At 37.5% G+C, this 27,436-nt stretch overlaps 1 protein-coding gene and 2 long non-coding RNA genes across 3 annotated transcripts in view; all 3 read right to left on the bottom strand.

Annotated features, from left to right (window-relative positions):
* LOC114259953 (rRNA biogenesis protein RRP5) overlaps positions 1 to 27,436 on the bottom strand; it is an 85,333-nt gene that overhangs the window by 19,867 nt on the left and 38,030 nt on the right. The window contains 7 exon segments of the mRNA XM_082912350.1: positions 957 to 1,058; positions 1,139 to 1,213; positions 1,860 to 1,940; positions 2,636 to 2,742; positions 10,080 to 10,145; positions 10,231 to 10,376; positions 20,622 to 20,756. Of these exon segments, the coding sequence (XP_082768476.1) occupies positions 957 to 1,058; positions 1,139 to 1,213; positions 1,860 to 1,940; positions 2,636 to 2,742; positions 10,080 to 10,145; positions 10,231 to 10,376; positions 20,622 to 20,756 (712 nt within the window).
* Positions 16,711 to 17,295, bottom strand: LOC145816185 (uncharacterized). Its single transcript, XR_014358639.1, has 3 exons — positions 17,162 to 17,295; positions 16,982 to 17,035; positions 16,711 to 16,838 (listed from the first exon to the last, which is right to left on the bottom strand). It is a non-coding gene; the product is annotated as an uncharacterized LOC145816185 (long non-coding RNA).
* On the bottom strand, positions 21,922 to 24,778 carry LOC145816186 (uncharacterized). Its single transcript, XR_014358640.1, has 3 exons — positions 24,640 to 24,778; positions 23,187 to 23,225; positions 21,922 to 21,997 (listed from the first exon to the last, which is right to left on the bottom strand). It is a non-coding gene; the product is annotated as an uncharacterized LOC145816186 (long non-coding RNA).

The raw sequence follows: 27,436 nt of genomic DNA, 5'->3' as shown, positions 1-27,436 counted from the left end.
ATTTCCTGTGCTAACTCATGAGCAATACTACAAGAAAATGACATAGTTAGCCTTAAAGCATGACAATCGTTTTTGGTGTCCTTCAATTTCTATCACATTCACAATTCTTCCTGTTTTTGTAGAGCGCTAGATAACTGAGGAGTGATAATAGGCATTTTGGCTTTTGTGACAAGTCTGGCTGTTGACATTGGTTAGTACCCCTTTAATGCTTTCTCTAATAAATCTTTTACTCACAAAAAATATAGATAATAAATAGAACTGCTTTTGCTGGCCATTGTAAACCCTCAAACTTGTAGTTGAAGCGCAACTTTTTCCCATCATCGAGCAATTCAGAAGCTGATATAAGTTAGTCCACTAGTAAACCTTTCATCAGCTGTTTCAAGAACCTTATACGTACAGTGAACATCATCAGCTATTTCAAGAAATCATTACCTCTTGTTTTTATCAGTTCAGCGAACCAGAAACCATCAGCTATTTCAAGAATCTTATCCAGGCTACAGTACATGAGTATACCAAACCAATGGACAAAAGCATCCTCAACAAGACAGGAAAATCAATTTTGTTTGAAACCTATCAAATAAGAATTGCATTTTGTACATCAATTAGAAACATGCCCATGATTTCCTAAACAGTTGAGCCAGATATGGAATTAGCACATATGATAAGTGCATTTCTAATGATTTGGAAGTCCTTGACAAAAAGAGTTGAATAACCCTTTCTTCCATGGGAAACTTTCGAGTTGTTCTGTAATTAGAATAACGACACAAAAAACAGAAATAAAAAATTTCACACTCACGAATCCAATGTGGTTGCATTTCTATTTTGTTTCCTTCTTAGTACATAGAATTTAAAGAAGAATTATCTTTTCTCTAAGTTTGGATTATTTAACTAAAGAGTTAAATTTGTAAACAAAATCATTTTTGATATGTTAAAAATATGGTGACTTCAGTGTTTACCTTTTCTTCCAAGAGAAAGTATTCTTGGATAAAGGATGCATCCATCGAAGAGCATAATGATTGCTTCAAAGATAATGTTACTCTGCCAGTTTCACTACTAACCTGGAAAGAAAACAAACAGAAGCTTGTAACTGAGATTCTTCAATAGCATAAGAGATTCCATTCTCAAATTGTCAACCTACATCAAGTATGTAACTGCGAACAGATTGCCCAATGTAGAAGGCTTCAGACAGATTAGTTCTTCGGTCATCCGTTGCCTTCAAAAAACAAAAAACAAAAAACAAAAGAAAACCCAAAATGAGGGAGAATACTACTAAATTAAACAGGACACTTGGGCCTTGTCTGGTTCAGGCCATTTTAGCCTAAGAAATATTTCATCGAATTTTTTTGATTTTAGGTTCCTCGAGTAGAGGGAACCTAAAAACAAATTTTAAAAAATGATCCAATTTGAAAAAATTCATATGAGCAAAAATTAAGCCAATTTTTTGGGTAAAAGATAGCTTATTTTCGTCTTATTAAGACTCTTTAAAAATTTGATCATATTTATTATTTTTAGGAACCTAAAAAATTTAAATAAAAAATGATCAAATTTGAAAGAAAAAAAATTCAATTAAGGTAAAATAAAGCCAATTTTTGGGCAAATGATGCCTAATTTTTGTCTTAAAAGGACATTTTAAAATTCAATCAAAATGTTTTTTGATTTTTAGCTTTTAAAAAAATAATAATAAAATAAAATAAAATAAAAAACTAGGAAAAAAATTGATCAAATATGAAAAATGTCCTAATAAGACAAAAATAAGCTGATTTTTCTTACTTAGGTTAAAATAGTCTCAACCAAACCTGTCCAGAGAAAGTAATGGCCGGAAGAAAAAAAGAAATGACAGAAATAATGAAGGTAACTACCTTGCTTCTAAGAGCAAAACCAGTTAAACGCTCAATATATCGAACAAAACAACCAGATTCAATCAAGTTACACACGTACCCCTGGTTCAAACATCCGAAGTAGTATTAGTCAATAAAATTCAACTGCAAAATATCCGCAATTGATCTTTTAAAGCTATGGGACACTTTGATAATATTTCGTATACTTTTAACTTCCAACTTTCCATGGGCTTCATTTGTAGGTAATCTAAGTTGTTGGAGATGATGATCCAGTTGTTTGGCACGGGAAGTGGGTTAATCAAAGGGAACATAGTGAGGGCGAACTGTATGGAGGAGTTAAGTGGCTGAATAGTCTAGTGGCAAGCTGGAGTTTAATTTTTTCTCTTGTTGGACAGTGCAGGTGTGAGTATAATATTTTATAAATGAAGATTGGGCAAGGTCGGCAATGGTTTAGGATTGGAAGAGAATGAAGACAAGGGGTGGGCTTAGGCAAACACAAACGAAGAAAATGTGAAAAGGGGTTGACAAGATTTACTTTTCATACTTTTTCATCCTATCATCTTATAATTTCATTCTTTTTTTGGCCATTTTCAGTTCTGTTTTGAAAACCAATGACACCAACAATGCATATTCTCTAGCTTCTCCCTCAATATATATATCTTTTAAGAAATTACTTTTAAAAATGCAGCAGAATAGGGGGCTGCATTAATATGTGATGAGTTTTCCTACAAAAAAATATATATATAAAAAATAGAAAAAAACAGGGCTCAGAAATAAACTAGTAAATAAATTCTTACATGGATTATTGAATGAGGACAAATTTGAGAAACTTCTGCAGGAAGCTGTTTAGCAGATTTAATAAGTGAATACTTTGCAGTGAGAATTAAATTGTTGCTCTCAGCGTCTACAACATTCAAGAGGAAATTTTAAAATTTGGATCAGCAATTCATAATTGTCATAAAGACTTTCTGGCAATGAAAATTTAATAGCATCTAAGCAAGAAACAAGCATACATACAAGAAATATCCTTTCAAGTAGAAGAAAATGACTAAGAAATAAAAATGATGACTGCCAAAAACTCGCTCTCTCCCCCTCTCCAGTTATTCACCCACAAGCAGCAAGGGTGCAACTCCAAAACGTCTGCTCCATTAACGTATACACCCCTTGACAACCTCCCAACACCTAATACTAGTCTCTGATAATTCAATGAACCCATTCCCTTCCCCAAATGCTGGTCCCAATTCATCATGGTTTCTTGGAGGGGAGTGTAAAGAGGGAAAAAAAATAAAGGGACCGTAGGGGTTGTTTGGGATGTCCTAAATAAGTGCACTTTTTGACTTTTTAGACTAAAAAGTTGAGGAAAAAATTATGATTGTTTGGGTTAACTTTTTGACTTTTTATGGGAAAATGTGTATTAAAAAATTGTATAAATTAGTGTGTAGGAGAAAATTAGAATCCGGAGTTGTTCAGCCGTAATTTTTGACTTTTGGGTGAATAGTGATAACTTTTTAACTTTTTGAGTAATTTTTTGGGTTTTTGAATTTTTTTACAACTTGTCAAACTTGGTCTAAATCAAGCAGTAAAGAGATGATCAACTGTCTTCCCTCTGTTCTCACATACAAAAACAAATGGGCAAAATAAATCTTGAATGTATTTCTGAAGGCCAATGAACTATCCATGTTAAAACTAATAAATCTTCAATGTTCAAACTAATAGCAACTGACTTGGGGACACAACCTCAATGAAGCATAAAATAATAAAAGAGGTAAAAAGAAAAAGAAAAACATTTTGTTTGGGTGCCTTTAATCAGGAAAGAGATACAAAACTTTGAGGATGTGAACAGTGCCCAGACAATTACAGTTGGTGTCATTGCTATGGCTAATTATTTCAAAAGGAAAGCAAATAAGCTCAACAGAGAAGATTTTACAAGGGTTAAAAGTGGTTACGGGTCATAAACTAAGACCAAAAAAACAATTTCAGTAGAAGTAGATGCTAGGAGGCAATTCTAAAAATCCTTAAAGGTCAGACTTAGGCTTGGAATTGCACCACACATTCCCTAATAAATTGCTAGAAAATTCCTCGAGAACTACTCTGTATTGAACTGAATGCATCTAGTAGGTATTATATGTAGACTAGTAGATAATCCTAACCTATGTTACGCGGACTCAGATACAGGTATCGGGTGCGGGAGGGTATCTAGAGGTCAGACCCAGCAAACGTCAAATTTAAGGGTATACTGACTCGGTATAAAAGGTCAAATTTTATATTTTTAATCTATTATATGAGATAAAACAATGTTAACTTATATGTAACATACAATGTCAAAAAAGCATTTTATTTATTTTATAGCAATAATACAACAATATATACATATAATAATAGTGTTCAATAAAAATATGTATGGAGTGTCTGATGAGAAGTATCGGACATATATCCCACACCATTGCCCAAGGGTCGGGTGTCCAACATAAGTATTTGGTTTCTTTTTAGTCAATGTAACATAGAATCCTAACTTCAGTAGGATTTAGAATCCAAATTTAAAATTTTATATGCTTGCTAGTGCAATCCATATAACCAATATAAAGTCATCAACTAAAGATCCAATAGTGCAATCCAGAGTTCAGAGCTGTTGCCCATGGAATCTGTGAAGTAATGTGGATTAAAAGAATTCTTGAAGAATTAAAGCTTTCTCACCCGACACCTATGAAGGTCTATTGTGACAACAAAGCAGCTATATCTATAGCTCATAATCCAGTTCTACATGATCGCACAAAACATATAAAAGTGGATAAACATTCCATCAAGGAGAAAATCAATGCTGGCATAATCTGTATGACCTACCTTCCAACAGGTGAACAATTAGCTGATGTGCTAACGAAGGGACTACACAAGAAGCAATTTGATAAGCTGACTAGCAAGCTGGCTATGGAAGATATCTTCACACCAGCTTGAGGGGGAGTGCTAGAAATTTGTGTTAATGTATATAATAAGATAGTGGCATGTATATAATATGATAGTGGTGTTGGTGACAGATAGTGGCATGTATAGAATATGATAGTGGTGTTGGTGGCAGATAGTGGCATGTATATAATATGATAGTGGTAGATAGTGGTAATATATAATATGTAAGTGGTATATAATAGGTTATAATGATGTTTGTAATATCTCCTATATAAGGAGTGTCATTTGGTCTTGTAAGATAAGAAGTTTTGAATATAACAGAAATATATTCCTTCTTCCTCATATTTTCGGAGTTCTTCTTCCTCATATTTTCTAAGTTGGTATCAGAGCAACAAAAAACACAGCAGCCCTAAAACCGTCATAGTCATGTCGGAAGTCACGTCCGAAACCACTTCAACCCCTGCCGCTGCCATTCCGGTGAAAACGTCCAACTCTCACTCTGTCCAAATCACCACCATCCGCCTAAATGGTGATAATTTTCTCCGCTGGTCACAATCTGTCCGGATGTATATCCGTGGGCAAGGAAAGATCGGTTACATCACTGGTGACAAGAAGGCTCCTGCTGTTAATGATCCGCTGTTCGACAGTTGGGACGCTGAAAACTCCATGGTTATGACATGGTTGGTCAATTCCATGGAGGAGGATATAAGCTCTAATTACATGTGCTATACTACTGCACAAGAGTTGTGGGATAATGTTAGTCAGATGTATTCTGACCTAGGAAATCAATCTCAAGTTTTCGAATTAACTTTGAAGTTGGGAGAGATTCGTCAAGGAGATGATTCCGCCACCAAATATTTCAATTCGTTGAAAAGGTTGTGGCAGGATCTTGACATCTTCAACACATACGAATGGAAATCGGTTGACGACTGCAACCACCACAACAAAACTGTGGAAGACAGCCGTATTTACAAGTTTCTTGCCGGCCTCAACATTGAGTTCGATGAAGTGCGAGGAAGAATTATTGGCAGACCTCCTCTCCCATCCATTGGCGAAGTATTTGCCGAAGTCAGAAGGGAAGAGAGCCGAAGGAGCGTCATGCTTAAGAAAAAAGGTATTGGTGAATCGACTGAAATTTCTGCTTTAATTAGCGATGCTGCAGCCAACAAGGCTGCAAATTACCAGCGCAGGTTTGATGTAAGCCACGGGTCTGGTGTGATTTTTGCAACAAGCCTCGCCATACACGCAAAACGTGTTGGAAGATCCATGGCAAACCTGTCAACTGGAAAAGCAGCAAACAAGGAGAGAAGAATCGTGGCTTTCCTACCGCTAATGAAGCCGATTCAGGTCCCTTCAACAAAGAGCAGATTGATCAACTCTTAAAGCTGATAAAATCCAACTCCTCATCCGATACTCCTAGTGTTTTGTTGGCACAAACAGGTAGAAATCCTAAAGCCTTCTCTTGCCTAAACTTCTCTCCGTGGATCATAGATTCCGGTGCCTCCGATCACATGACTAGTTTTCCCATTTATTTAGTACCTATTTCCCTTGTTCTGGTCATGACAAAATCAGAGTAGCCGATGGTAGTTTTTCATCTATTGCAGGAAAATGATTTATTAAACTAACTGAGAAAATTAATCTCAACGTTGTTCTTCACGTCCCCAACTTAGCCAGTAACCTTTTGTCTGTCAGTAAACTATCTAAGGATTCTAATTGTCGTGTTACATTTTTTAAATCCCATTGTGAATTTCAGGACTAGAACTCGGGGATGATGATTGGGCGTGCTAGGATGCTTGAAGGTCTTTACTACTTTGATGAAGTACCTGTTAGTAATAAAAAAGCTCAGAGCTTTAATAGTACTAGTTCAATCTCTGTTCGAGAAAAAATAATGCTATGGCACTATAGGCTAGGACATCCTAGTTTTCTTTATCTGAACATTTATTTGCAGAATTATTTAAAGGGATTGATTGTTCTTCTTTTCATTGTGAAAGTTGCATTTTTACAAAATTTCATCGCTCTACTTATTTGCCAAAACCTTACTAGGCTTTCAAACCTTTTTATTTGATTCATAGTGATGTTTGGAGCCCTTCTAAAATCACTACTCTTTCTGGTAAAAGATGGTTTGTTATATTTATTGATGACCATACCCGCTTATGTTGGATTTATTTGATGAATAAAAAATCTGACGTGACAAATTTATTCACAAATTTTTACAATATGATTGAAAACCAATTTCAAACCAAAATTGGTATTTTACATTCTGATAATGGAACAGAATATTTCAATGAGCAGTTGGGTGAGTTTTTGGAAAAAAAGGAGATTTTTCATCAATCTACATGTCGGGATACCCCTCAACAAAATGGCATTGCAGAACGAAAAAATAAACATTTACTTGAAGTAGCACGTGCTATAATGTTTTACATGCATGTTTCTAAATATTTATGGGGTGAAGCAATTTTAACAGCCTCTTATTTGATAAACAGGATGCCTACAAAGGTGTTAACATACAAAACACCTTTTGATTGTCTCAAAACTTTTTTTCCTGATACGAGGTTGTTTTCTGATTTACCCGCCAAAGTTTTTGGATGTACTGCCTATGTTCATGTTCCCAGTCAATTTCGTTCAAAACTTGACCCCCGTGCTATAAAATGTGTTTTTTTGGGTTATTCCTCAAACAAAAAAGGGCATAAGTGTTTCGATCCTCAAACCAAGAAATTTCATGTGAGTATGGATGTCTCATTTGTGGAAACAAAATCCTATTTCCCCAACACTTCTCTTCAGGGGGAGACAAGTGGAGTAGAAGACCATTTTTGGGATATTTCTATCCCGCTCCCCAATGTCATTTATCCTCCACAAAAACCACATCTGTCTGATAGTGATCACTTAGGAGAACCAAGTTCTATGGTGCCTAGTCAAGAAGATTCTTGTTTAGGGGGAGAAGTACTACAAAATGATCTAAATTCTGAGCTTCAGGTTTATACTAGGAAGCGATTTCATCTGAGGAATAATGATCCGAATGTCCATCCTAATGACCCGAATGTCCACCCGAGTTCTGGCATCGAAATTTTAGGTAATCCTATTCCTTCTATTTCCGACCTTGATGTTCCTATAGCAATTAGGAAAGGTGTCCGAAATTGCATTAACATCCTATTGCAAATTACCTCTCCTATCAAAGACTGTCTAAAAACCATAGAGCTTTCACATCTAGGATTTCACACTTGTTTGTTCCAAGGAATATACAGGAAGCATTGGATGATCCGAATTGAAAATTAGCAGTCATGGAGGAGATGAATGCTTTAAGGAGAAGCGGTACTTGGGAGATAGTTGATCTACCCAAAGACAAGAAAACAGTTGGGTGTAAATGGGTGTTTACGATAAAATGTAACGCAGATGGAAGCGTTGAGAGATACAAGGCGAGACTGGTGGCTAAAGGCTTCACTCAAACTTATGGGATCGACTATCAGGAAACGTTTGCTCCTGTTGCTAAAATAAATTCCATCAGAGTACTGTTATCTCTTGCAGTAAATTCAGATTGGCCTCTACATCAACTTGACATTAAAAATGCATTTCTCAATGGTGATCTTGAAGAGGAGGTGTTCATGAGCCTACCACCGGGATTTGAGCAGAGACGTGGAAGCGACAGAGTATGCAGATTGAACAAGTCATTATACGGACTCAAACAATCACCAAGAGCGTGGTTTGAACGCTTTGGGAAGGCAGTTATCAGTTGTGGCTTCTCGCAGAGTCAAGCAGATCACACAATATTTTATAAACATTCAAAAGGCAGTAAAATTACAATTTTGATTGTTTATGTTGATGACATCATTTTAACTGGTAATGATGAAACAGAGTTAGCAGCCCTCAAAGAGAAACTCGCAAAACAATTTCACATTAAGGATCTGGGAACCCTCAAGTATTTCCTCGGAATGGAATTTGCAAGATCCAAGGAAGGTATATTCATTAATCAGAGAAAATATGTTCTTGATCTCCTTAGAGAAACAGGTATGCTTGGTTGTAAGATGGTGGAGACTCCGATCGAGCCTAACTTGAAGTTACAAGCTGCTAAGGCTGAAGAAGTCAAAGAGAGGGAACAATATCAGCGACTTGTACGGAAATTGATTCACTTGTCTCATACGCGGCCTGATATTGCCTTTGCAGTCAGCATGGTAAGTCAGTTCATGCACTCACCAGGGGCAGAGCACTTTGAGGCCGTTTATAAGATCTTAAGATATTTGAAAGGAACTCCAGGAAGAGGCTTACTGTTCAAGAAACATGGACATCTTCAAGTTGAAGTATACACAGATGCAGACAGGGCAGGAAGTGTTACAGACAGGAGATCAACATCCGGATACTGCTCCTTTGTAGGTGGGAACCTAGTTACATGGCGGAGTAAAAAACAGAATGTGGTAGCTAGAAGTAGTGCAGAAGCAGAGTTCAGAGCCGTTGCCCATGGAATCTGTGAAGTAATGTGGATTAAAAGAATTCTTGAAGAATTAAAGCTTTCTCACCCGACACCTATGAAGGTCTATTGTGACAACAAAGCAGCTATATCTATAGCTCATAATCCAGTTCTACATGATCGCACAAAACATATAGAAGTGGATAAACATTTCATCAAGGAGAAAATCAATGCTGACATAATCTGTATGACCTACCTTCCAACAGGTAAACAATTAGCTGATGTGCTAACGAAGGGACTACACAAGAAGCAATTTGATAAGCTGACTAGCAAGCTAGCTATGGAAGATATCTTCACACCAGCTTGAGGGGGAGTGCTAGAAATTTGTGTTAATGTATATAATAAGATAGTGGCATGTATATAATATGATAGTGGTGTTGGTGACAGATAGTGGCATGTATAGAATATGATAGTGGTGTTGGTGGCAGATAGTGGCATGTATATAATATGATAGTGGTAGATAGTGGTAATATATAATATGTAAGTGGCATATAATGGGTTATAATGATGTTTGTAATATCTCCTATATAAGGAGTGTCATTTGGTCTTGTAAGATAAGAAGTTTTGAATATAACAGAAATATATTCCTTCTTCCTCATATTTTCGGAGTTCTTCTTCCTCATATTTTCTAAGTTTTAGACCAGCCAGTATCATTATTATGTCATAATAAAAAGGCTTATTTGAACAAGCATAAAACAAACTGAAAATATAAGAAAGAGTGTACATATTGAAACATAAAACATAAAAAACAATAACAATAATAATAATAATAATAATAATAAAAGCAAAAGCAAAAGAAAAATTAAAACTAAGGAAAACAATTTAACGAGAAAACAAGATGTGTCCTTGATACAAGTATTGAAAAGAAAGAAACTGAGTACCAAGAACCAATAGTTGATCAAACTCACATCCTGGCTTCAAGACAGATTTCATCAAACCCACAAGCCCTGTGCAGCAGTGCCTTGAAAGTCAGTAAACAATGAAAGAAGGCAGCCTTGAACAACCCTTTCTTCTTGAAGACAGAAAATATACCTTGGTGATCTGACAAATGTTCTGCAGAAATTGTACCCTTGGTGTAACCTTTTGCATTGACACCTACTATTGCTGCATGAGGGGTTACTCACTCAACCACTCCAGAAACAATAGTGCCCAACTTGGCCACATCATCATCAGTAACCCTGCCAGTAGAAAATCTCAGTTGCGGTACACTGTTCAATGTGAAAAATGCAATTCAGGAATTGACATATATTTCCATTACCATACATGACTGTAGATTATGAGTATCAACATTTTATGTAACAAACAAGGAACAAGATTTCATTTTGTTTCAATGAAAATGACCGAAACATTTCAGTTTTCCAAGAAACCAACACAAAACTGGTTGAAAACCAAAATTCTAGTGTTTCCACCAAAACACATTGAAACTCACCAAAACACTACGAAATACACGGGAACAATTTGTTAGAGACCCTTTAGGAGTCCCTAGCCAAAATTGTTTGTGTTTTTCCATTTTGTAAAGAAAAAGAAACAAGAAGTTTAGAAACAAATAAAACATGTCAAATGTGATAAAAGAAATATGAGAAAGTAGAATAGAGAAATAGAGAGATAAAGAGAATAGAAACAGGACATTTTTGAGCTATTTATTGTCTTCTACTGTATTCACAGATATCTTCTTCTCCCCCTCTTCCCTAGTACTTTTAGTTTTTCTCTTAACAAAGACAATCCCCACTCCCCAACCCAACCATTTCATTTATCATTTGCAAAGAATCATAGACACAGATAAGGATGCGGACACAAGACATGCTCATTTTAAAAAAAATAGGGACACGGATACTGCGGGACAAGGCAATAAAATATTTTTCATATATTTTAATTTTCTATGTAGATTAATATTACATCCGGAAACAATCAAAATTAACAAAAACTAATACTAATTCAATATTAAAATAAATAAATAAATCACCTTTAAATTAACACTTATCGTTTGTATCTTTTTTTATGGATGATAGATGAAGTATTTAAATCTAAGCAAAAAGAAATAAACATTCAACATCCAACATCCAACATACATCAAAAGCACTAAAGCAAGCGAGAAAAAAAACTACTTCGCATGTCCCCGGCATGTCCCCAGAGCAGTGTTTTAAAAAGCTCTAGGTGTGAGGTGCAAGGCGAGGCACGTGCCTCATCAAAGTGAGGCACAAGTCGTAGACTATGAGTAAAATTTTAATATAGGCAAAGTTTTCAACATAAGCAACTATTTCTAAAATTTCAAAAAACATAGAACTTTCAATATTCTAAAAATCATAAAAATAACATTCAACGTTCCGAAAATTTCTCAAAAATAATATTCAACCTTACTTTATCCAATACTACCTATCTTCCTTCATTAATTTATTGACGTGATTCACTTCTTTTTTAGATAAGAAACTCGCAACATATAGTACCTTAGTGGTTTTGATTTTAAACCGGGACCAAATTGCCTGATAGCTTCAATCATTGGCCCAACGTTGTCCTAATTCACTACATTGAAAGGAATGCCAAAGTCATATATCCATATTGCAATCCAAGAGCTTTTTCTCAATCCCTAAGGGTTTTTTAATATAAAAATTGGGGCTCAAAGTACATGTTTATGTTTGTCGGCGTCGGCGGCGGCGGCAGGTTTGGTTGTTGGTGCCACTAAGTTTGATGTGGTTGGTTTGGTTGGAACGGAATCGACGAACGTTTCAAGAGGTTCATCATTGTGTGTCCTGGCTAGAGTCGTTTATTATTTGTTGGTTGGAAAGGAGGACAGGTTCGGATTTGTTTGTTCTTTTTTGATTTTTTGGATGATGTTATTGTTTAGGTGTTGTTAGTTTTTCACCCCATGCCGAGGCTCTTTTTGTATTCTTTTGCATCATCTTGATGCTCGCTCGATAAATTTAGTTTATTTATCATAAATAAAATTAAATAAAATAAAATAAATTAAAGGGGTTATGATTCCCTATGGCGCACACACACAAAGAATAAGGATGGAGCAAAAAAATGAATGAGGCAGGCACCTCATGCCAAATCCTAAGTCACGGACCTCAAATCCGCCATTCCTATAGCACCTTGCCTCAAGTTGTCTAAGGCACCTCAGTGCACTTTGCGCCTAAGTGCGCGCTTAGGCATGTATTTTAAAACACTGCCCCAGAGTGTCCTTGCTGTGTCCCCAGTGTGTCCCCTAAAAAGAAATCAATTAAATAAAGGGGCACACCTCGTAACGTGTCCAATGCGTGTCCCCGCCATGTCCCCGTGTCTAACACGACTACAACACTTATTTTCAATTGTCGATGCTTCATAGATCATCTATCAATATTTATTGATCATTGTTGAAACATTGTTTTTTAACTTGTTAGAAAGAAACTTCTAATCTTATCGCTAAAGGCCTCCTTACACCTTAGAACCCCTTTGGCATTCATTTATTGCTCCCTTCATCCCACATTGTTCATCCTTATTTCCCATTTGGAATGTCCCGCAATGTCTCCTCTTTGAAAACTCAAAGCATAAGATTTTACAATTTTCCAAAATTATCTCTTATAAGTGACTAGGAATAGATTTAAGAGTGGGAATATAATGGCTATTTGGGAAACCATGTTGTTTGATTTTAAATTGAATGCATTAATGACATGCCTCCTTAAAATGCTGGAACTCCCAAATCAGACTAACATGTAAACCTTGTTTGGAAGGGATTTAATGTACATTTAGAATTATAAATGCTAACGTTAAAGACTTGTGGATTTATTTGACTTTAATTGAATTTTTTTTGTTTATATTAACATTTACTACCAAGTTTAATAAGAATGGATGAGTAGACCTCAACTACGTTTTAATCGTTAGGCTACATATGCATTTGGATAGCTTTTAGTTTTTCCATCAAACATTATTGTGCTTTTCCAAAAATGTTTACAATTTCCCTCAAATTTCCCAAACATTTCCATTTCCAAACTGACACGTTGAAACAAATTTGACCCCTGGTTACAAAGTAACCATATTTAACAAGTCACATGCTTTTTGGTCACTTATCATGTTAGAAAGTAAACACAAGATTTTAGCAAATCTTGTAGATCCATTTTAAATATACAACCAATATTATTACACAGTTACATACTATTACGTTCCATTTGGAAGGAGGGATTTGGTGAGAAAAGAAAAGAAATAGTGAGAATAGGAAACCCCTTTACTTGTGTGGATGGTTAAGTAGGTGAGAAATGATGAGAGATGGTGAGAAAAAGATTCTCACCAAACCTATGTTTTGTTTCTCACCAAAAGCGGTGAGATTTGGTGAGAAAGGAATTGATTTAATGAAACTTTTCTAAGATACCAAAATTACCCTTATGAAAAAACATAGCTTATTAATATGGACGGTTATTTTAGTGAAATGAAACACAACACTTTCCTTTCTTTTTTCTTATTTACTCTATCCAAACAAGAGAGGTGAGAAACCACATTATCTTCTCTTTTATTCATCCAAATATAATGGTGAGCTACGTTACACGGACTCTTTGTTTTTTGAGAGGTACCCGTGTTGACATGACACAACATGGGTACGGGTGCTGAATACTGTTAATTTTAGAGAATACCATTTTAGGGAATGATTAGGATATCATTCCCTATTTATATTAATGAAGATTAATAATTACAAGGAAGCCCTAAGGCATAAAATAATTACAAAATAATAACCCAAATAATCATATATTATTCTAACACTCCCCCTCAAGCTGGTGTGAAGATATCTCTCATGCCCTACTTGCGTAAGATGTCATGAAATGGCTTACTCCCAACTCCCTTGGTGAGGATGTCAGCAAGTTGTTCACCAGGCTGCACAAAGGGAGTACATATTGCGCCACTAGTTAGTGAGTTTCTCCTTAATGAAGTGGTGATCAATCTCAACATGTTTTGTCCTGTCATGTTGAACCGGATTGTATGCAATGTTGATACCGGCCTTATTATCACAGTATAACCGCATGGAGTCTGTCTGATCAATACCTAGATCACTCAACAATAACCTGATCCATAAGAGCTCACACACCCCTTGTGCCATAGCTCTAAACTCAGCTTCTGCACTCGACCTGGCAACCACATTCTGTTTCTTACTCCTCCAAGTAACTAGGTTGCCTCCAACAAAGGTGCAATACCCTGAAGTCGATCTCCTATCAGTCACTGATCCAGCCCAGTCAGCATCTGTATAGGCTTCTACACGAAGATGATCATACCTTGAAAAATAAAGACCCTTACCAGGGGTAGACTTCAAGTACCTGAAAATTCGCATGACAGCCTCGAAGTGAATCTGATGAGGAGCATGCATAAACTGGCTAACCACACTGACAGCAACAGCAATATTAGGACGAGAGTGAGATAAGTAAATGAGTTTACCCACTAATCGCCGATAGCTCCCCCTGTCAACAGTTGCTCCTCCTTCATCATCCCCTAATTTCTGATTGGGTTCTAGTGAAGTGTCACAGGCCTTGCAGCCAAGCATCCCAGTTTCCTTCAACAAATCAAGCACATACTTCCTCTGTGAGATAAATATCTCATCCTTGGAGCGAGCAACTTCAATTTCCAAAAAATACTTCAAGCTCCCCAAGTCTTTGATCTCAAACTCACGGGCTAAATATTTTTTCAACAGAGGAATTTCCTCACTATCATCACCCGTAAGAACTATGTCATCTACATAAACAATGAGGGTTGTAGTCTTACCAAGTGAGGAATGTTTCACAAATAAGGTGTGATCTGCCTGACTCTGTTTGAAGCCATATTTAAGCATAGCTTGAGTGAATCTCTCAAACCAAGCTCTCGGAGACTGCTTGAGTCCATATAATGACTTTCGAGATCCTCAAAACCAGGAGGAATGTCCATATATACCTCTTCTTCGAGGTCACCATGGATAAAGACATTCTTTACATCAAACTAATGAAGTGGCCAATCTAGATAAGCTACTAAAGAGAGAAGCACTCTGACTGAATTCATCTTAGCCATGGATGCAAAGGTCTCCTAATAGTCAATGCCATACGTTTGAGTAAACCTTTTTGCCACAAGTCTAGCCTTGTAACGCTCAATAGAACCATCCGCTTTGTGTTTCACAGTATACACCCATTTGAATCCCACCGGTCGTTTGCCCTTAGATAACTCAGTCAATTCCCAAGTACCATTCTTCCTAAATGTTTTCATTTCCTCAATCATGGCAAGTTTCCACTCAGAGGTAGCTACTAGCAAGAGCATCCTGAAAATGGTTAGGAATGCTAACAGATGAAATATTGGACACAAACGCTTTATATGAGGACGACAAATGAGAGTAGGACACAAAATTTGAGATAGGATGTTGAGTACAAGACCTCACACCCTTTCTCTTGGCAATCGGAACATCAAGATCAATGGACTCGAGAGATTCAAAGTTACCTGGACTCTCATCAGAAACAGGAGATGACAGTGGAAGAGCAGAAGTGGTCTCTTGTATGCAGTTAACTTTCTGTCCGTCTTTGTCCCTGACAAAAACTTGTCATTCCCTATCCTTGGTGACATTGGGTTCTGCAGTCCCAGTATGACATGGTGGTGTAAGAACAACTGGTTCCACCATAGGAATCACTTCACACCAAAGCTCCCCCTGAAGGGAGGACTGTGACACCGGAGAGGACAAGAAATAGGACTGGGACTCAAAGAATGTGACATCCATGGACACAAACCGGTTACGAGAAGGAGGGTGGTAACACTTATATCCTTTTTGAGTAGGAGAGTACCCAAGGAAAACACATTTGAGGGAGCGAGGGTCCAACTTACCACGAGTAGGAGAGTGATTATGGACAAAACAGACACAACCAAATATTTTAGGAGGAATAGAAAACAAGGACTGGGAACCTAGGAGGACTTGAAGAGGAGCTTGTTTTTACAAGATGTGAGTAGGGAGATGATTAATAAGATGGGCAACGGTGAGAACGGCGTCGCCCCAGTAGGACCGAGGCATACTCATAGAAAAACACATGCACCGAGCCATGTCAAGAAGATTGCAATTCTTGCATTCCGCCACCCCATTTTGTTAAGGGATATAGGTGCAAGAGGTCTGATGGATAATGCCATGAGTAGAAAAATATTGCCCTAACCCAGAATCTATGTATTCACCCCCATTATCAGAACGGAATATTTTGACAGTGGCCCCAAACTGAGTACAAATCATCCTATGAAAATTGTGAAACACAGAGAAAACCTCACTCTTGTCTTTCATGAGAAACACCCAAGTAGTACGAGAAAAATCATCAATAAATATAACAAACCAGCGATGACCTTTCATAGACACAACACGAGATGGATCCCAAACATCAGAATGTATTAATGAGAAAGGAACTAAACTATTATTAAAACTGGGAGCAAAAGAAGCTCTGTGTTGCTTGCCAAGCTGACAAGACTCACAAAAGAAATTCAAACACATTATTGTTTGAAAAAATAGATAGAAATAAATGCTTAAGTAAAGAAAAAGAATGATGCCCAAGACGCCAATGCCACAGCCATATATCATCGGTGGTAGTAGGACGCATGGTGGAAGAATGAGCAAGCTTGTCCGGTTGATCCAGGAAGTAAAGACCATTTTCTGCACTACCACTGTCAATCGTCCTCCTCATGACAAGATCCTGAAGAAGACAATTATCGGGAAAAAATGTCACACTACAATTCAAATCCTTTGTAATACGACTCAAGGATAGCAGGTTAACAGAAAAATTGAGAACATGAAGAACAGAAGAGAGAGATAAAGTAGGAGTGACATGGACTAAACCTTTCCCAGAAATAAAAGAAACAGCACCATCTGCAATCCTAACTTTGTCCTGACCTGAAGAGGGCTTATAGGCAGAGAAGAGATCAGAGGAGCCAGACATATGATCTGAACCACCAGAATCAATAATCCAAGGCAAAAACTTATGAGACAGGAAAACACAAGGAGAAGAGACTAAGTTACCTGAGCGGGCAAATGACGAGGAAGATGTACTGAGAGCAGCAAAAGACCGGCGGTCTAGCAATTGATGCAGAACATTCTCAAGCTCATGAGTAGTCATGCCAGAGAGATCATCAGAAGCCTGGCCAACGGAAGCAGAATTAGAATAAAGTGTATCAACGACACTAGACTGATGAGCTCGGGGATAGGAGCCACGTCCTCTAGACTGGCCTGACCGACCTCCTCTAGAACCAGACCGATCACCTCGACACCCGGATGGAGTCCCATGAAGCTTCTAACACATCTCACGAGTATGCCACAGCTTCTTACAGTAATCACAGAATACAAACTCCTTAGCGGCAGACGAAGGAATGGGAGTCGGGCTAAGGCCATCTCGAGAGGTAGACAGTAATGCTAAGCAGTCAGTAGAGACAGGGGACATCATAGCAGACCGGCGACTCCTCATTCTGGACATAGGCAAATGCCTCTTGAAGTGAAGGAAGAGTATCCATACTCAGAACCCGACTCCGAACCGAATCATACTCCACATTGAGACCGGCCAGAAACTAGAAGACCCTTTTCCTGTGCAATAAACTTCCTGTACCCGACAGAATCAGCAGTGCAAACAGGCTTATAGTCCTGTAGGTGATCAAGACGTTTCCAGCCGTTGGGGAGGAAGGTGAAGTACTGAAGAACCGTCTGCTCCCCCTGAATAGAGCTCTCAATAGAGCGACGTAACTCAAATGCCTGGGAGAAATTCCCTTTGCGGGAATAGGTGGTAGCCACAGCATCCCAAACATCTTGGACAGTCTCTATACACAAGTAGCCCTCGCCAATGTCTGGTACCATCGAATGAATAAGCCAACCCATAATCAAAGAGTTGGTAATCTCCCATTAGTCATAACCCGGGTCAGTTGTGCTGGGTGCCTGTATCCTGCCATCCACATACCCCATCTTCCCCCTGCTCTTCAAAAACATAGTCAAACTCTACGACCACGCGAGATAGTTCTGACCATTAAATAAAGAGGTGGTGATTTTAAGACTAGGGTTGGGGTTATCAGTCATAGTAGTAGGTATAGGGAAACTCTCACTCCTGGGTGTCTGAGAAGTACCGAACCCACAACAAAACTAGTGTCAATCACAAACCTGGAAGGTGGTGGTGGTGGTAGAAGGAAAAACAAACAACCACTATGACAGTAAAGAATTAACAAGAGAAGCAAAGCAGAGGAAGAGTTGAGCAGTTGAGAGAAGCGAGGTAGGGTAGCGGAAGGGGCAAGGCAGTCGGTTGAAGCCAACGAAGACTGAGGAGCTGTCCGCAGAGTCATCCAGTGGTCGACGAAGATAGCACAGACGACAACAATGAGCCGAGGGTGATTCAGTGGTCCACGTTCATCACACCAGGTGAGTTCCGAACCCTAGGTGAACCGAAACCCCTCAGGCTTGACACGAACGAAGCCAACGAAACCAATAATGACGATGATTCGAATGTGATTCGGCTTGGTTGGCTCCGGAAGTGGGATGGTGGCTCCGGTGGGTACTGTATGCTTAGAGGAATTTAGGTTTTACGGTTAGCTCTGATACCATGTTAATTTTAGAGAATATCAGATTAGGGAATGATTAGGATATCATTCCCTATTTATATTAATGAAGATTAATAATTACAAGGAAGCCCTAAGGCATAAAATAATTACAAAATAATAACCCAAATAATCATATACTATTCTAACAAATACGACCGGGACACGGCTATTTACAAACAGATACGATAGAGCCCTAATTGCAAAAGAGAAAGAAGAGAGAGCAAGGAGACAACCTGGTCACCAACTTCAAAAGGGTGAAGACATTGATCTCTTCTTCTCTCTGTCGATCTCCTCTTCAACTTCCCCTTCGTCTTCAACGAGTCCCGTCTCCTTTTCTTCTCTCTCTCTCTCTCTCAGATAATAAATAAAATAAATAAAAAATAAAAAAACCCTAATAAAATCATCTATTTAATAGATAATAATGAATAAAATAGATCATTTATTTTTATGAAAAAAAAAACTAATAAAATTATATATATATATATAATAATAATAAAAAATCTATAAAATAAATCATAACCAAACCTTAAGTCCCATCAAATGGGATCGGCTACATGAATCCTTCTTTTCCACTCAACTCTATCCAAGGCCATTTCGTTAGTCAAACAAACCATCTAATTTTTATTTTTTATTTCTTTCAACATAATTTGTTATTTCTTATTTTGTTATAATGTTTTATTTATAATATATATAGATGTCAATTAAAGATAACATATACAGATAAATTAAAAATATTATAAAGAGAAATTATTAGGTGTGGTACTTTTGGTTTGGGAAGAAATTATAATAGAACCGCCATGTTACCAAAAAAATACATAAAATTTAATTAGAAAAATACAAAATATTTTTTTGCAAAGCCATGTTTAACCGTATCCACATATCCGTGTCTAATTTTTGGGTACTTTTTAGCCGTACCCGCGTATCCCTCATTTAGAGGTTTGTTGAGTCCGACCTCTAAATATATACCCGCACCCAACACTCGTACCCGAGTCCATGAAATGTAGATGGTGAGAAACCATAATCATTTCTTTTCTCACCTCACCTCACAATCCAAACAGAGTGTTACTGTTCAAAGCATAAAAGAGCTTTCTAAGGAAGGCGGCTCACTAAACAATGTTTGAGAAGATAATTGTCCACGTATGAAGCAATGTTATTTTCAGTCCATAATTCTTTTAAAATGTACAGGTTCCGATAAAATTGGATGCATATTACATGTATGAATAGTAGGCACATTTCCTATTCTAACAAGTTTTCCATGAGGAAAAAAACGGGTGGGTGATTGGTAAGTAATATAAATACTAGTTCACACTCATGCAACCAAGTTACCTTACCAAAAGATAGTAGCCATTGAATTATTGACCAAGTAAATACAGTTTCTGCTGCCAACTAACTACACACGTAGGTATCCAGTTACAAAAATGCAAATCATGTCCTTCCATTCTAGGGTAGGACTGAAAAATATGAATGAGTTGTGCAGAAGCCATGGCGTTGGTCTCCCATACCCTTCTTGTTCACTCTCCACCCTCTTTATCTCTTTCTTTTTTTTCTTATTTAAACAACCTTCACACAAGTTACAACACCTAGGCACTGTTTCTGACATAAATTTTCAACCACTTTTCCTATGAAAAATATGTTTCATCATTCTAAACAAATCATATCTTCTTTCTTTTTCCTTTTTTTTTCAGTTACTTTTCAAGGTTTCACAGATTATGTTAAAAGATCCTGATCCTTTGTGAGTTGTGTGTCATTATATGTCAAACATGCATTAACTATTGAATCAAATTATGAAAAAATATTCTGACTGCTCAATTATGTTATGGTTTTATTACAAAGCTAGGTATTTTGCGAAAAATTTGCACCCAACTATAATAATAAACACTTCAACTAATGATGTCAAAGATTACCTTGCAGGTGTCATAACAAAACTAATGTTGATGCGCCGTGAAGCAGGAACAGAACTTGTAACTCTGCATTTGACAACTTGTTCAACATGATACAGCAAAGTTGGGTCATCACCAGGTTCTAAACCAAGCTCAGATCTGGGTCAGATACAATCAGTTAGTTTCTTTCAATAATCAGATAAGGACACACAACATCCAATAAGATGATAGTCAAACAGAAATTTGCTACAAATAATAATTCTTTTTTTTTTTTTTTGTTTCAGGTACAATTCTTTCTTCTTCCTCTCTCTTTTTTATTTTTTTCCCAGTGCATGGGGGGCAAAGGGATAAGGAGAAAGAAACAGTAACACTTATAGAAGAAACTCCAATCAATTAAACAAACTGCACAAAATATGATTAAAACATGCACAAGCTAACACACCTACCCATGAACACAGAGGCCAATGCACACCTTCCCCCCATATTTTTCCCATGACTAGAACCCAAGCCACAAGGCTGAAGGTGGATATCACTTGCATCACACCAGGACACAACCTCTTATATACAGACTTAAAAGAACTCCCAATTCAAACAAAAGATTAAGATTCCAAAATTTAAAGCTTGAGGCATCGAGTTCTAAAAAGCCTATCTAACCCAATTCAAACAAATTCAGAGACTCAAAACGATCAAATGACCGATATACTGACCCATGGGTGACTTCTATAGCTATGTCCATAAAATTTAAGAAAAAAAGTTCTATTGCCTCTTTATTGTCCAACTCATGTGATGGAGAATGCATCGGATAAGGATAAGAATAAAAGTTCTATTTATCTACAAGCTATTTATCTAAGAATTTTATCTATCTAGGAAGTCGAGTTTGTTTAGGATTAGTTAGGCATGCTTATAAATTAATCTTTTATGTAATGGTTTAGCTGACTTGGAAAACAATTAATAATTATCATTTTGACTTATGATTGATGTGAAAGCCTAGGGTGATTGCTGCTATGTCTGAAACTGTCACACCGCAAACCCGCCCCTAGAAGTTTGGGCATGACCACTACAGAAACGGACACTTAACCTGTTATATATGACATATGGGGCCTAAATGGAAGCATAAATTTTTATATAATAACATGCAAGAAAAGAGCTACATCCATTGAGCGACCACTATCATGCCAGGATCACAAACAGACAGATAATAATAGTTACACACACATATACAACCCCGCCCGTGTTTGGGCATATAACAAAAACATTAGAATTTACAACATATTATGGACAATCAGAATGTAAGCTAAAACTTCACAAAATGAGTAAGCTTCACCCAAATGCTTGGATACACAGGGGCTAACAAAGGGAGACGAGCATTAAGAGTTGTGGCTGACCTCCAAACGCAGGACCTACGGAATCAGACGAAATACAGAGTGAGATAACCTCAGTGAATAATAGTACTTGAATAATTCAATGTTCAACTTGAATAATAATGCAAATCAGAGCATATATAATATAAAAGGGAGGTAGTTAATCTGATTCTGTACTAATGTCACAACGGCTTTGGATCCGGCCTTTAAAACAAAGTGGCTTTATTTCCAAAGATTTCACAAATTGGCCCTTGGCCTAATAGGTTCACAAGTTCACAAATTGGCCCTCGGCCTCATAAGTTCACAATATCACAAATTGGCCCTCAGCTTCATAGGTTCACAATATCACAAATATTCATAATTTCACAAATTAGCCCTTAAACAGAACGACATTAAGCCCAGAATGGCATATAGCCCTTTCATGTACGCATGAACTCAAGAGGTGGCTTGCACGGATTCTAGAGGTGGCTCCCACCAAAGTGTAGCACTTAGCTCCGTACAGCACTTTGTTTCATGCTAACAGATCAGACAAAATGGCCAAAGGCCTCATAACTTTCACATAACGGCCATAGGCCTCATAACTTTCACAGAATGGCCATAGGCCTCATAACTTTCACATCGGCTTTAAGCCCAGTTACATATGTATGGACTCAAGAGGTGGCTCGTACGAATTCTAGAGGTGGCTCCCACCAAAGTGTAGCACTTAGTTCCGTACAGCACTTTGCTCCATATCAGAAATACATAATGGCCTCTGGCCTAATAGTTCATAAAGAAGCACATAGTTCCTTCTAATTATTCACATGAGTTAACATAGTTACGTTACATTCAACAGAGTGCTAATAGCAGCTATTAACGGGTTGGACTTCATAAATAGCAATGGATAACATTAATGAGGATCAAAGGCGAATGTACCATTAATAGAGGCATATATGTCATTCCATTACATTTAATAAGGATAGACCAATTTACATTCTAATGCGGTCACATCGTAACATTAAACCTTTGCATACATGCCATAGGATCTGAACGATCTAGGTTTCATAGGTGACATGTTCGTTATTGACAGAATAGAATGATTGCAAAGTCATACCGATATGTGCCAATCCTTCAACATTCACATTGATTTCCAATCGTCATAACTATGCGTGTAACACTTACGAGGAACAGAGTGTTAGTGACAATAATTACCAATGGTAGATAAAATATACATTTCCGTACTATTACTCACAGTGTTGTGATGACGTGTTACTTCCTCCCGGAGTGTGTCCTGCACACACGCAAAACTTGCACATTAGTTCTCTTTTCTTTCTTAAATCATTTCCTGAATCATTACACTTTTCACGAATTTACAACCCTCTTAAAATCATCAGAAAATATTCTAAAAATACCAGTGAGTCAAGCACGCAAAACTAAGCGAACCACTTTTCCAGCCCGGGCCGCACGTGCGGCCGGACCCTCCGCTCGAGCGGCCAAGCACCGCACGTGCGGTCATCCCCCTCTGCTCGAGCGGCCGTAGACAGTAGGCATTTCCAGGTTTTTCTTCTTTCTCCGCTCGAGCGCCCAAGGCCTCCGCTTGAGCGGCCATGGCCCTGTTTTGGGGCAGCTCGGTTTCAACTCAATTTTAAGCATCATCACTTCATTTCTCATGCAACCCAAGATGAAATTAAGGCAATACTTGAACCCAACTTCACTATAACAAAATTTATCATTGAAATATCAAAAGTTAACATGATTAAAAGCTTGATCAACTCACTATTCTTCCAAATTTCATCCTTTAAGTTAACTTCCTTTTGTTCATAAAACATAACACATTATGGCATAAAAACCAAGGATTGAAGTATAAATTGCACCATAGCATGTACTAGAACTTGAGCATCATAAAATACACATGAATAGAAGCTTATTCCAGTTACAAACCGTCTAAATTCTATCTTTAATTCAAGTTCCTCATGTTTATCAAAACATCATACCTTACTTAAATATAGTTTCATGGGTTTGACATGAGAAACAAAGATTGAGGTATAAATTTCATGTCAAAGCAACCAATTGATGAGTATCCTCTTCAATCAAACATAAATTATGAACAATTCTCCATTACAACCCTAAATCATCAAACATAAATCATAAACAAATCATTCTTCACAATTAAAAGGAGAATTCCCATATACACTAAATTTAACATACCTTAAGCTTTAAAAATGGCAAGGATCTCCTAATTTAATCTCAATTCCCTTCCTTGTTGAACCTTGCCCTTGTTCTCCTTTTTTTGTTTTTCCTCTTCTTTCGTTTTTTTCCTCTCCAAGAGATATGTCAAATTGTTTTTGATCAAGCTTAAGAGAACTTGGACTTTGATATATATATAAAGGCATATAAGACAAAATTCCATCGTTTAATCATTCCGAAATTGAAATTTCGTAAACATGCTTAATATTACGTAAAAATTATGCTAATCACAGATATATAATCAATTTTAGATAATTAAGCCGTTAAGGCTTCCAATTTCTGATTCAACCATTCTAGATGTAATAGATACTTTTCTTGTTAGACAGATAGACATCCTTAAACATGGATTTCACTTACTTAACCTTAATTTCTCATGGGATGTTACAGTAAGCAGTTATAGTAAGCATTTAAAAGCACAAAACAAGGACTGAAAATCAACATCATCACACTGTCATTACCCATCGCATATATTGAAGTTTGGGGACCAATTACTATTTTGGATTGCATTGACACTACTTTTCGTCATTGTCCTTGTCACTTCACTGCCTCAAATCACCGGACCATCCATTGTCAATCACAACCAACACCTTCGTGCCTCACTGCCACTGTCTTTCAATTTAGAATTGCGGGGTAGCCTGAACTGATGCAATCCACGGCATTAACTTTGATTTATTTTGCTGTCTCTCAGTTCAGAATTGTTGGGTTGTCTGAACTGCTGCAATCCACAACATTAACTTCGAACTGTTTGCGACAGATAATTCCATGACTTGTTGCTGGAAATAGCAATGATTGTCAACATCCCTTGTTGAGTCATTACTTCTTCCACCAAAGCCACATCGTCTATTACATCACTGTGGGCGATGCTTCCCTCATGCCGATGCCACCATCAAAAGCCAGATCCCTTGTCTGTGGCCGTGTTACTGCTCAACATTGTCAGTGTTGTGTTCTGTATTCACTTGAGGTTTCATCATAGCTATATAGTGCCTTTATGTGTTGCTATTTACTACATGAGGAAAACATTGTGCAACGAAAAGAGTATAAAAACCCTTGATTAGACACAAGTCCAACCCAGAGCCAAGAATATTTAACGCAAAACAAGCCTAGCCCAACCGAACAGTCCAGACGACAATAAATACCCACACTGACCCAAGTCCTACCTTTATTATATTGATCCAGCCATTTTGTCTTACAAATAAAGATTTCCAATCCAAGAATATAATGAAGCAATAACCCAACTCAATCCAACTGCCCCTGCCAAAGCCTAAACATAACAAGGATCAAAAATTTCATTTCGGTATGTTGTTTCGGGTAGCTTGGAAATGAAAATGTTTTAGAAACATTTCAGAAATATTACGGAAACGTTTCAAAAATCTCTCAAAATATTTCGAAACCATAAGGGAAATGATAAAAGAATTTGAAAATGTTTAATATCAAAAACAAAAACCTATATAAATGTTAATACATTATCAATAATTAAATCATTACACTTTTTTTTTATCAGCTACAAAAAACAAATTAATTAATTAATTAATTAATTAATTAATTAAAATAAAAAATTTATTAATAATGAAAAAAGGGACAAGGAGAGGACAAGATGGTGTTCAAAAAAAAAAAAGAGAGGACAAGATGTCCTCAAACACAACATGAAAAACCACACTGAAACACCACAAAGAAAAGAAATCAAGATTCACAAACAGCTTTCCAATCTTTGAAAATCAAAAAAAAAAAAATGCGGAACCCGTTTAAACGGAGGAGAGGCGTATATCCAAATATTCAATCCTATCCTCAAAGATCTTTGCATTCCTTTTCAACCAAACTATCCAAAAGATCACAAAGACAACACAATGCCACTATTTGTTTTATTTCTAATTGCCACCAAAACCTCATAAATCAATTAAGAGCAAATTTGCACATGCACCAACAGCCACCCAATGTGTTTTCAATCAAACAAAATAGTTGATGCCATAAATTCAAAGCCAGGAGGCAATGCAAGAATAAATGATCCACCAAATCCCCTACACATGATGCACCATTGAGGATAAAGGAAATGATTCAGTCTCCTCCTTTGAAACATATCGTTGGTCATAATGCTTCTGTTAAAACCTACCATCACCTACTCCACTTACTACACCTACCACCACCTACTACCACCTACTACACACCTACCACTACCACCTACTCCACTACATCTCCTATATAAGGAGCCCCTCACCATTTGTAATATACAACATACAATCAATCAATAATACATCATTGTTTACATGGTATCAGAGCTAGGTTAAGAACCTAATATTTTCGTTCCACCGGCGGGTGGCAATCTCGCCTTGGCCGCCCGCCGGACAAACCCAACACAGACCAGCCACACATAGACACCATTCTCTCTTCTCTCTCTAACACAAACCCGTAAGGCTCGAACCCGCGCCCCTCGGCTCATAAGACCAAAGCTCTAACCAGCCAAGCTACACAAACCCAGCAGCTCACACACACACCCATCACCTCTCCCTCTCGGCATACACACACATCTTCATCGACCACCTTTTAAGCCCTGTTGATGTTCCCCATTGCTTCAAAGAGTTCTTCCCCTTGGCCGCTGTGCAGGTGACGGAGCTCGGCGACGGAATCTTCGTCGGATGCACTGTCAATCACGCCGTCATGGACGGCCCGTCGTTCTGGCACTTCTTCCCCACCTTCGCCGAGATCTGCAGAGGAGGCCACACACTTCGCTTCACAATCCTCGGCTTCCACAGAACTCCCACAGAGGCATATATGTGATTCATACACACACACCCATTGGAGAAGGGGGGAGACGCGGTTTCTCTCTCTCTACACCACCCACTCACGCTCTTTCCAGTCATTTTGAAGAGCTGATCAAAGTGTGGTCTGCAGTACAGAACTCCCTCGAAGGAATTGTAATTGCCAAGCTTGAGTGTTCCTTTGCAGTGATGGCATCGGAAACCGGTTTTCTCTCTCTCTTTTTGTCCCCCCACCATAATTGTTTCCACCACCCACCTTTCTTCTTATTTTCTTTATATATATATATATATATGTTGTTTTTATTCTCACCTATGTGGTCTCCCCGCTGTCACCTCGTGCTTGTTCCCACCATACCATTATAATATATTATAATATGTAATATTAACTCACAGATTCACACACTATCACTGGTTTTTTAAATCGTTATTTTATTTTTTATCTTTTCTTTTTGAACATTACACCACCGCCCCCAACACCTTTCCTTCACCTTTTGCACCTCAC

This window comes from Camellia sinensis, unplaced genomic scaffold, assembly GCF_055761805.1.
Source record: "Camellia sinensis isolate YWXY unplaced genomic scaffold, ASM5576180v1 Unanchor3, whole genome shotgun sequence".
Lineage (NCBI taxonomy): Eukaryota > Viridiplantae > Streptophyta > Magnoliopsida > Ericales > Theaceae > Camellia > Camellia sinensis.
The sequence above is the reverse complement of the archived record's forward strand: the minus strand, read 5'-3'. Positions and strand labels throughout refer to the sequence as shown.